The sequence below is a fragment of the Salmo trutta genome, chromosome 2 (genome assembly GCF_901001165.1).
Source record: "Salmo trutta chromosome 2, fSalTru1.1, whole genome shotgun sequence".
NCBI lineage: Eukaryota > Metazoa > Chordata > Actinopteri > Salmoniformes > Salmonidae > Salmo > Salmo trutta.
Window position 1 is genome coordinate 21,660,411 of NC_042958.1, and position 12,438 is coordinate 21,672,848.

Genomic DNA, 12,438 nt, shown 5'->3' on the forward strand with positions numbered 1-12,438 from the left:
AGCCACCCTAGTCATAGACTGTTCTCTCTGCTACCACACGGCAAGCGGTACCGGAGCGCCAAGTCTAGGTCCAAGAGGCTTCTAAACAGCTTCTACCCCCAAGCCATAAGACTCCTGAACATCTAGTCAAATGGCTACCCAGACTATTTGCATTGCCCCCCCTCCCCACTACACACCACTGTCACTCTCTGTTGTAATCTCTGCATAGTCACTTTAATAAACTCTACCTACATGTACAGTTGAAATCAGAAGTTTACATACACTTAGGTTGGAGTCATTAAAACTCGTTTTTCTAACACTCCACAAATTTCTTATAACAAACTATAGTTTTGGCAAGTCGGTTAGGACATCTATTTGTGCATGACACAAGTAATTATTCAAACAATTGTTTACAGACAGATTATTTCACTTATAATTCACTGAATCACAATTCCAGTGGGTCAGAGGTTAACATACACTAAGCTTGGAAAACTCAAAAAAATGATGTCGTGGCTTTAGAAGCTTCTGATAGGCCAATTGACATAATTTGAGTAAATTGGAGGTGTACCTGTGGATGTATTTCAAGGCCTACCCTCAAACTCAGTGTCTCTTTGCTTGACATCATGGGAAAATCAGACCTCAGAAAAAAAATTGTAGACCTCCACAAGTCTGGTTCATCCTTGGGAGCAATTTCCAAACGCCTGAAGGTACCACGTTCATCTGTACAAACAATAGTACGCAAGTATAATCGTTGATTTGGTTTGAGTGTTGCAACCGAGGAAAGACAATTTTTATGAGCTCAGCGCTTCCACACTCAGCGGTCCCGTTCTGTGAGCTTGTGTGGCCTACCACTTTGCGGCTGAGCCGTTGTTGCTCCTAGATGTTTCCACTTCACAATAACAGCACTTAGAGTTGACCAGGGCAGAAATCTGATGAACTGACTTGTTGGAAAGGTGGCATCCTATGATGGTGCCACGTTGAAAGTCACTGAGCTCTTCAGTAAGGTCATTCTACTGCCAATGTTTGTCTATAGAGATTGCATGGCTGTCTACACGATTTTATACACCTGCCAGCAATGGGTGTGGCTGAAATAGCCGAAACCACTAATTTGAAGGGGTGTCCACATACTTTTGTATATATAGTGTATTACTACCTACGGCTGCAAATACTGAGGTGGCTTATTCTAATGCTTACCCAACAAAAATGCACAAAATCACAGATTTGGCACATCATTGCACACATGTTATTATACACATCATTAAATATATTGAAACAAGTTACAGGCAGTAGCCTAGAAGAAGAAAAATAGAACTCAATTGATTGAACATGAAATGTATTTCAATACGATTAAAATAGGCCTACTGTATTTATATTTGAGTGCAGTCATCTCTATTTTCCTTTCAAGCATCTTTTTATATTTCACTTGCTTGTATCAATTGCAAAGACATTAGCAACATTGTATTTGTTATAGTCAACTTTATTCTGAGGTTATCGGTGGTCACATAGAGACGGATAAACCATGTGATTCTATGTTTAGCGGGGATCTTCTGTGTATAAAGTGACGTGGGAGGTTAAAGAAGCATCTAACAAAGTACTTAGCTGTTCTACGAGTGGTCTGAGGCAGAAGTTATATTACTCAGCTGTTCTAGTGGTCTGAGGCAGAAGTTAGATTACTCAGCTGTTCTAGTGGTCTGAGGCAGAAGTTATATTACACAGCTGTTCTAGTGGTCTGAGGCAGAAGTTAGATTACTCAGCTGTTCTAGTGGTCTGAGGCAGAAGTTATATTACTCAGCTGTTCTAGTGGTCTGAGGCAGAAGTTATATTACTCAGCTGTTCTACGAGTGGTCTGAGGCAGAAGTTATATTACTCAGCTGTTCTACGAGTGGTCTGAGGCAGAAGTTAGATTACTCAGCTGTTCTAGTGGTCTGAGGCAGAAGTTATATTACTCAGCTGTTCTACGAGTGGTCTGAGGCAGAAGTTAGATTACTCAGCTGTTCTAGTGGTCTGAGGCAGAAGTTAGATTACTCAGCTGTTCTAGTGGTCTGAGGCAGAAGTTAGATTACTCAGCTGTTCTACGAGTGGTCTGAGGCAGAAGTTATATTACTCAGCTGTTCTACGAGTGGTCTGAGGCAGAAGTTAGATTACTCAGCTGTTCTACGAGTGGTCTGAGGCAGAAGTTAGATTACTCAGCTGTTCTAGTGGTCTGAGGCAGAAGTTATATTACTCAGCTGTTCTACGAGTGGTCTGAGGCAGAAGTTATATTACTCAGCTATTCTCGTGTTCTGAGGCAGAAGTTATATTACTCAGCTGTTCTACGAGTGGTCTGAGGCAGAAGTTAGATTACTCAGCTGTTCTAGTGGTCTGAGGCAGAAGTTATATTACTCAGCTGTTCTACGAGTGGTCTGAGGCAGAAGTTATATTACTCAGCTGTTCTAGTGGTCTGAGGCAGAAGTTATATTACTCAGCTCTTCTACGAGTGGTCTGGGACAGAAGTTAGATTACTCAGCTGTTCTACGAGTGGTCTGAGGCAGAAGTTGGATTACTCAGCTGTTCTACGAGTGGTCTGAGCCAGAAGTTAGATTACTCAGCTGTTCTACGAGTGGTCTGAGGCAGAAGTTATATTACTCAGCTGTTCTACAAGTGGTCTGAGGCAGAAGTTAGATTACTCAGCTGTTCTACGAGTGGTCTGGGACAGAAGTTATATTACTCAGCTGTTCTACGAGTGGTCTGAGGCAGAAGTTAGATTGCGAGCGTTTTCAAGTGCTACTTTAATAACTCTGGTTTTGGAAAACACCTTGGAGATTTAACGATGCTCCTAACGAAGGCTCTAACAATGAACTTAGCCTTGAGATGCTTTTGGGAAACCGTGCCCAGAACTATTTCATACTATGTAATACAGACTTATGTGAGAGCTGAGAATTGACCTTAAAAAAAAGCAACGTCCAAAAGAGTCCACAAAGCCTTATTTCCTTCTAAGTAAAAGCCAGAACAAAGCTTTTGTATAAAAACTACTCCAGTTAATGTTGTCGCCTGAGAGCTGAGAGCCGGTGATGTGAGTGATTCGTCCTTTCCTGGTGTCACCGTGCACTAGTATCAGTCAGTGTATCCAGCACCACGTTGCCCCAGGGAGATGTGGGGTACAGGCTGCTTCTCCATGTCTGGGACAATGTTTCTACATGACACCACACAGCTTCACACACACACAGCTTCACACACACACACAGCTTCACACACACACACAGCTTCACACACACACACAGCTTCACACACACACACACATACACACACACACACACACACACACACACACACACACACACACACACACACACACACTCTCCACAACCCCGCTCTACCTTCTCCTCTCTCAGCTTCAAGACAACACCACTACCTCTTCTGCTATAATTGTTGTTGTTGTGCTGACAATTCCCCACAACAATGGAGAGCTATACAGCAACAGATGAGGGAATTACTGTTTCCAATTTTCTGATATTCCTCACCTCCTACACATTTATTCCTTCCTCTCTCATCCTCCACTCCTCCACTCATTTAGCATTAGCATTTAAACTGTTGCATTTGCGATGCGGTGAGATGTCCCGTCGTCAGGACTGTAGTAAATCTGGAGCGTTTGGGAGCTTTAAAGCCTTCCCTCGGTTGGTGTAGAACCCACACGCCTGTGATCTGATAACCACCTCTAAGTTGGAACGTTGAAAAGAGTTTACTGAAGTTGTATTTTCCCTCATTTACATTCATTCTGGCCACTTCACATTTATTTTCTCTTTTCCCCATAAATATGACAGAGATTGTAGAAATGCAGAATTGTGGACTGTAAAACCTAATAGAGGGAATGTTTTGACAATTGCCTTTTGTCAAATTTGATTTGAGATTTTTTTTATTTTGTATTGTGTTATGAACGACTGGCATTGGATTAAGACGGCGCTTGTACAAATCGTTTTCCGAGAATGATTGATGTTCTATTTCAAAGTAAACTAACAATAATAAACCATTAGGACTTTTCCTCACCGCCTGTGCTTTTTGAATTTGAATTTATAGTATCTAAGCTATTCATCATAGAAATGTCTGGCCATTTATATTAGTGCCAGAACCAGTGACTAAAGCACCTGCTCTTAGCCAAGTTATTATAGGAGGGGATTTCAGACAAAGCCGCCTCTTTTGATTCAAATCTGATATTAAACCATCCCTCAGAAGGTTGATCTGTGAGCTCCTTCAGTGAGTCAGATTCTGGTAGCTGGAAGACAAAACAGCAGCCTTGAAATCAGCTGTAGCTCTGAATATAACAGAGCACTTAACATTCAGTGTGGACAATACAGTAATTGCAATGTGATAAAGTCCAGGCTGCCACCAATAGTGTGATGTAAATACACAGGTACAGATGTGTCGCAGTAATACTAGTAATGCAGTAACTAAAAGCCTGCATGTCGTCTGCTGTTGAAATGATGATGTCTGGTTTATAATGGATGGGTAAAGGGACCAAGACCAAGAGGACCAAGCTGATAATAGGACCAAGTAAATGGAGGGGTGTAGGAGTAGCGAAGGGGAAGTGCAGTCACAGTGCAATGCTAATGTGTACATGTAAATTGAGCTAATGGTTGGATTAGCTGTCAATCACTCACCTTGCCCACCAGTTCCTCCAGTCGCGGGACAGGTTTCCCCTTCTGGTGGCGCAATGTGGGAGGTGATTGGCCATCCCAGTCCTGTAGCTCCTCGATGCTCTTCAGGTAGAGCAGGGTCTTTAGACCCAGGCAGTAGTCCTCGATCAGAGTGAAGTCCTGGTTCTGTACCGCGCTGCACACCTAGTGGCGGAAAATCGCACATGCAAGCACACACACACAAATACACACACACACACAAATACACACACACACACACACACACACACACACACACACACACACACACACACACACACACACACACACACACACACACACACACACACACACACACACACACACACACTAATGATGTTATTACAATAACTTGGTCCTGTGAAAAGCATGAGCTGACGCACACCCTATAAATGTTCGTAGTGGTGCTGACTAGTGGAGAATCAACTGTATGAAAATATACAAAGAAAGTTGCACACTATATATGCTCTATATAAACTCCATAACCAACGGCAACCGTTACACTAACTTGGGCGCACAGTGCAAAGTACATAAATATGTCATTCGGAATTACATAACAGAGTATTGAATTCCCCCATACACTAGTACAGGGTTTCCCAAACTTGGTCTTGGGGCCCTCGCACTACACGGCTGATTCAAATCATTCAAGCTTGATGATGAGTTGGCTATTTGAATCAGCTGTGTAGTGCTAGAGCAAAAAACTAAACGTGCACACAGGGGAGGCCCAGGACCGAGTCTGGGTCCAAGCCAGCGTTTTATAGGTCTCAGATACCACACTACCTACACACTGCTTACAGTCTCCACTCATTTACAATGAAATCCATCTATTTAATTAAAGGTTAGTCAGATGGAATAAGGCTGATCACGGCAGCAGTCAGTTAGAGCAGAGTGGTGAAAGGCAGGCGTGTAGTAAAACTCCTGGGTGAGCCCCATTCACATGGTTTATCCTCTCTTTCCTTCCTTCAGCAAAGAGAGAGACTATCTGATCTGCATCACACACTGGGAAACCTTGTCTTTGTGCGTCTGTCTGTCTCCACTACTTCATTTTGACAGAAGCCACGGTGCCACGGTGAGTCTTAGAGCAGCCGGAGAGATAAGACGACGTGCTTATCAGACACCGCCATCTATGAGCTGAGCTGAGCTGACATCGCCCTGCACTGATCTGACTCCAGGATTAAAACGAGGCCGAATACTGAACCTAGGGGAACACCACATCAAACAGACCAGACTGAGGTTGGGGCCTGTTTTCACAAAGCGTCTCAGAGTATCAGTGCTGATTAGGATCAGGTCCTTCTTGTCCATATACTCTTAATCATCATGATTGAAAAGACAAAACTGATCCTAGATCAGCACTACTACTTGAGATGCTTGAGTTAGGTTAGTGGGGTGAGGTTTTGTCAATGTTGTTTTACATTGCTCTGAGATAGTCATAACAAATTATTTCTAGAGGGGGAATGAACGTGAATCTGTTCTGCTGTGTCATTTGTGTATTTCAGAAAGTAAATTCACCAGCGACTGGCCCCATGTTGTGAAAATTAAGGCATTTATTCTCTCAAGCTTTGGCTCAGAGATATGCTTTCATTAAGATTCTGATTTGCATAGCGCTGCTTGTTAAAAGAAAAAAAGATGCTTGTTGCCTGCCCCTATATGCCCTGCTCCAACTAAATAACACAGAATACATTTCTGATAAGGATGTCTACATCGTTACAACAAATAGTAGGGGGGAGGGGGAAACAACTGTGGACATGCATTACATTTCAGTGATTCACAGGGAAAATATGTCAGTTATTAGGACTATACACTACTCATTCTAGGAGGTAAAGACACAACATGTACAGTGCCTTCAGAAAGTATTCACAACCCTTGACTTTTTCCACATGATTAAATTGAGATGTATTGTCACTGGCCTATAAACAATACCCCATAATGTAAAATAATGGAATAATGGTTTCAGACATTTTTACAAATTCATTAAAAAAAATGAATACTTGACATTTCTTGAGTCAATAAATATTCAACCAATTTGTTATGGCAATTCTAAATAGGTTCAGGAGTTAAGATGTTTTAAACAAGTTACATAATAAGTTGCATGGACTCACTCTGTGTGCAATAATAGTGTTTAACATGATTTTTGAATGACTACCTCATCTCTGTACCCAACATGTACAATTATCTATAAGGTCCAACAGTCGAGCAGTGAATTTCAAACACAGATTCAACCACAAAGACCAGGAAGGTTTTCTAATGCCTCGCAAAGAAAGGCACCTGGTAGATGAATAACAACAAAAAAGCAGACATTGAATATCCCTTTGAGCAAGGTGAAGTTATTACACTTTGGATGATGTATCAATACACCCAGTCACTACAAAGATAAAGGTGTCCTTTCCATATCAGTTGCCAGAGAGGAAGGAAACCGCTCAGGGATTTCACCATGAGCCCAATGGTAACTAAAATAGTTAGTTTAATTAACGGCTGTGAAAGAAAAAAAATTAGGATGGATCAACTAGGGCTGTGGCGGTTACCAAATTACATCAGCCGGTGAGTGTCAAGCAAATAAGTGTCGGTCTCACGGTAATTGACAGTTAATTAACAAACACATTTAGCATCTCCTGGCTTACACACATAGCCTACAAGCCATTTAAAAAAGTCTAATAAATCCATTTAATATAGCCTACACCTTCACAATAAATCCATTATGTATTTTAGACAGGTCTAAAGAAGCATGATATGATGAAAATGTAGAATATTTCAGAAGAACAGAAAAGCATACTCTGAGTTATCCTTATGTTAGGTCCTGAAGTGGCTATGCCAAATGGCCGTGGGCTACACCAGTTCATTTAGCAGACAAGATTTGCTTATAATTCTGTGGCATTACTTTATATTATTTTATAGTATGACGAATACAATTGAACAAAGCTAAATAAAATATAAACATTTTCTCCAAACGATTTGAGGGAGTACTCACATGCGGCTATTCTATGTTGAGTGGTTAACAAGGAAAAAGGTACTCCTATATTCTTAATTTATTATGTTATTAATGTAACTTTAGTTGTTCTACAAATGTTGGGCTACATGTTTTGATTTTTAATACATTGTAAGGCTGAGACTCTAATGATGATTTGAAAAAGTCGCTTGAAAAGGCATGAGCTCTGCTTTGTTTTTTGCAGGATGTTCACACTCCAATAGTCTCTCATTCACAATTTGACAAGCACTTGATAATGCCTCGAATTTCATAACGGCATCCCCTTTGTGGCTGTAATGCACCCTAAAACAAATCCATGCCTTTTGCATCCCGGAGTGTTGCGTTGTGCCCTTCTTCCTGAGTGTGCTGCGCAATCCGATGCTTCTCTCACTCATACGGCTCTTCGTCACATGATTGGGTCTTTCTCACAGGCTACAAGTTAAGACCGACACCTTGGGGATGCAACTGCGCGTGTCCTTATCCAATTCCAAGGTGCATATTGAAGATATTGGATGAACTGTCCACATTTACTTTTCGTCAGCCAACAAGATGAGTAGGCATAAAGAACAGCAAAAGCACTAGCCTATGTCAATCTACTATCCCCCATAGTACAAAAGTCAACCTATTCTATTCCGTGCGACAAATACATAGTTGTGGGATGCGATAGATCCCAAATGAATACAACCACTAGCATCAAAAAAACGTTTTTATGCAATGTGGCTGACGCAACAGATTATAACTTTTAGCTTAAAATGTTGATAAAGTATTAGGCTATTTCTTCCCTATTATAAACGCGGCAATGCGCACATGGTAGTAGGCTATAAGCGCAAATGTTCCATTATCGGAAAACACCATTATCAAAAGTGACCACAAATGCTTGAAGAATTTTGAAAGGAGAAAATGTTGCACAATCCAGGTGTGGAATGCTCTTAGAGACCCAGAAAGACTCAGCTGAAATCGCTGCCAAAGCTGATTCTAACATGTATTAAATCAGGGGGTTGAATACTTATGGAATCAAGATATATTAGTGTTTTACTTTTCATAATCTTTTACAAATGTTAGCATTGTTCTTACACTTTGAAAATACACAGTATTTTGTGTAGATCGTTACCCAACAATTACGATTTTAATCCCACTTTGAAACACAACAAAATGTGGAGAAAGTCAAGGGGTGTGATTACTTGCCCGAATGCACTGTATATCTCTGATCAAAAAGAAGTGAAAAATATGCAAATGCTTGTTGTTGGAGGAGAGTGGTGGTGAAGGAAAACTAAAACATGGGGCTGGAAACGTGTTGTTGTGTGCTCTTCCACCACCTTACTTTACATCAGCGGGAAATAGAGCAGGTCTCTCCTGAGAAAAACATGCGTTAAATACTGTCCGTCCACCCACGGAGGAGAGAGCCGTCAGCAGAAATCTGAGGACAGTCTTCTTTATGAGAGCCATTAGAGAGTAAATATGAATCACATTCTATTAAATGGCTAGGTACAGCAGTTTACCGTACTGTCATGTACTGTAGCAGTATTCTCTTATCAGTCCACCTGTAAAGGCTTATTGGTCGAATATGGTCGGAAAATACATTAATGTACACATGAGCAAGCGCACACCAAACACACACACATACACACACTGCACATTACATTATCACAGAATATGTTCTATAATAAGTAAATTGACAGTGAGCTTGCTTTTTGAAAGAAATTATGTTATATCTTCAGAGTCCTACTGCTGAATCTGGGCCTTACAGTGTGTGTGTGTGTGTGTGTGTGTGTGTGTGTGTGTGTGTGTGTGTGTGTGTGTGTGTGTGTGTGTGTGTGTAGGAGAATGTCCATTAGTGCTTTTCATTTTGCTCAGAACATCAAAGTATGTGATGTCTTCGCGTGCTGCATTTAGCGTTAATGTAGCCGACTGCTGAAATAAATCGAAGTGAGAATTTCTAAGTAGTTTTCAGGCAATTGAGACAGCAGGTCCTTTTTATCTGCTCTGAAAACTGGGGCTACGCATTGATTTCAACTCCTTCTGAGATCTGAAATGCTTTTAGATTCCCTGCTCTCCCTCTCGACCTCTCCCTCTCCCTCTTTTTGTCCCTCTCTTTCTCTCTGACTCTGTCAGCTCTTTTATTCCCGATGATAGAATCCTGGCATTTAGTACAACAGCGTCTTCGCCAAAAGAAAGATCGATTCATTCAGCTTTCAAATGCTACAATGACTATGGATGAACCAACCTCAGTGCTTTTGATTTCAGCTGCTATGCCTGATACTTAGATCCTAACCACTGATATTTAGTCTTGATCTTCAGGTAAAAGAGAAACCAAGTCTGGGGGGGAAAGTAAATACATTTTTACAAGTCAATGAATATGAGCAATTTCCAGTAGAGTTCAGTTAGGGGTTGTGGTGAGGTGGACAGAAACGTAACCTTTCCTCTGAAGAGTTGAATAGTTTGCATGTTGAATGGACTGCTATTCCTTTCACTCATGCTGGCAACGTTTGGATGTTTTCAAAAGGTACTATTACAAATTCCTGATGTTTACTGGGCTCACACAACAAGTCATGTTAGCTACTTGACAATGGGTCTTTCATGGCAGTTCAGAACTGTTGACGTGCACCAAGGACAAGGGGGAATGGTCACCCTGGGTCATTAAAATCGAACTGGTTGGTCATCAGTGAAATATAGCTCCATTTCCTTCTAAAAGACATGTCAATAAAATAACTGTCTGAATCTCCATCACTGGCCAAATCACCATAACAAAGCAGCAACTTCACAATGCAATCCAAATGATGAAAAATAACTGGGATAACTGGGATAGCACAAAAAAATAACTGAGATAACTGGGATAGCACAAAAAAATAACTGAGATAACTGGGATAGCACAAAAAACATAACTGAGATAACTGGGATAGCACAAAAAACATAACTGGGATAACTGGGATAGCACAAAAAAATAACTGAGATAACTGGGATAGCACAAAAAAATAACTGAGATAACTGGGATAGCACAAAAAAATAACTGAGATAACTGGGATAGCACAAAAAAATAACTGAGATAACTGGGATAGCACAAAAAACATAACTGAGATAACTGGGATAGCACAAAAAACATAACTGGGATAACTGGGATAGCACAAAAAAATAACTGAGATAACTGGGATAGCACAAAAAAATAACTGAGATAACTGGGATAGCACAAAAAAATAACTGAGATAACTGGGATAGCACAAAAAACATAACTGAGATAACTGGGATAGCACATTGCTGCTTTATAACATTGATCAGATTTAAATTGGGCTTTTATTAAAGACCAAGGTAATCAATTATTGCATTGAATACAAGAAAGTGATTATAAGATGCACGTTATGGATCTTATTCACATCGTAATGGTGCAGTAAAGGGCATATGAGAAAACGAATATTGCACACATGTAGTAGTTGATAGTTACATGGCGAAGGAGAGCAAGAAGAAAAGAGAGAAGGGGAGAGAGAATCCCTCCAGGGTCATTGCAAATTAATATTTTTGTGAATGAATTAAGTAAGAAGTATCGATTTACAAGTGGATCTCATCAACCCCTGACTACAGTATGTGAATTCACAAGGATATATTTTAGCTATGCAACATTTTTTGATTTTTCCTTCTCAAAGCTATAATGTCTGTCAAATAATGGTTTACAAAACTTTTTTAAAAGTAGATTCACTGGGTTTTCACTGACCTGGCTTTTCAGTTAAGGTTTTCATAAGAAACATTATTATACTATCTATCTAGAAATCAATCAAAACGATGTGTCTAAGTCTCCATAACAAAAGCCTGACCTTGAAGCACTGCTCTCATCATGTGTTGTAAATGACAAGCATACTTTCAAGGCTTCCCTTTGCAACAACCTCTTTATAAAATCTTCAAGACCAAGAAGCAATGATGGGTCTATGAGAGACGGGTAGTTCCTGAATGGACTTCATCACATTGTTTGTTCTGAGAAGAATGTGTCTGATGCATCTCAGAACCAATCATGGTCTATTTCAGACAACACAGTATGTCTCTCTTCCTGTACTACATACAGTACAATCCACAGAGCCCATAGCAGTGATTCTCATATTCAACACCCACCATCGTTCTTCAGTTTTCAACTTCAGAGTGACAAGACGTGCTGATTGTAAACGGCAGGTATTACAACATATTGTTTTAGACCCATTCTGCATTCAATGCCTTTTCACTGCTAATTTCCTTGGCGATTCATATTAATTTTCTACCGTGTGTGCAGTCACCATCTTACTGTTGTATGTCTGACAAAACCAGACAAATACAGATCCACACAGCATTTTGATAAATGTGTTCAGGCCATGGGAAAGACGTCATCGGAATTACTTTTGGACTAAAATATGTCTGTATGTGTATGATTCCATTTAGACCAAAATTACGAACACCTCTGTGCTATCCCCCTCACACAAAAAAAAAACAAGCATCTCTTAACCACAGAAAGTTACCCAAACTTATCTGAAGCTAACTTATAATCCATCCATTAAACTGTATAATTACAACGACAAACTTGTATTCGCTTTTATCAAGGTAAAAAGCATACAAATGAATGAAATTTCAAATGATGATTGAATCGCGCTCAATGGAATACAAATGAAGGCTTTTCAAAAGACAGAACACTTCTCCCTAAATAGATGGCATTCTGATTTCCTCGAGAGCGTTATTTTTTTAATTCTGTAATTAACTTTTCCCATTAATTCAGTGGGAGGAATCTCTGGTTGCATGTGCTGAGACTCCTCAGATCCCTTGTGTTAAGATTTGACAGCGCAGGTGGAGGGGTGGTATTACCAAAATATTAAATCATCTAGAAAGAGAAAACCATAA

General features: G+C 40.3%; 1 protein-coding gene across 2 annotated transcripts in view; it reads right to left on the reverse strand.

The window, feature by feature from the left end:
- dpyda (dihydropyrimidine dehydrogenase a) overlaps positions 1 to 12,438 on the reverse strand; it is a 216,110-nt gene that overhangs the window by 15,089 nt on the left and 188,583 nt on the right. For both annotated transcript variants that reach the window (XM_029698324.1, XM_029698334.1), the window contains exon 20: positions 4,614 to 4,793. In XM_029698324.1, the coding sequence (XP_029554184.1) occupies positions 4,614 to 4,793 (180 nt within the window). The remainder of the gene's footprint in view (positions 1 to 4,613; positions 4,794 to 12,438) is intronic.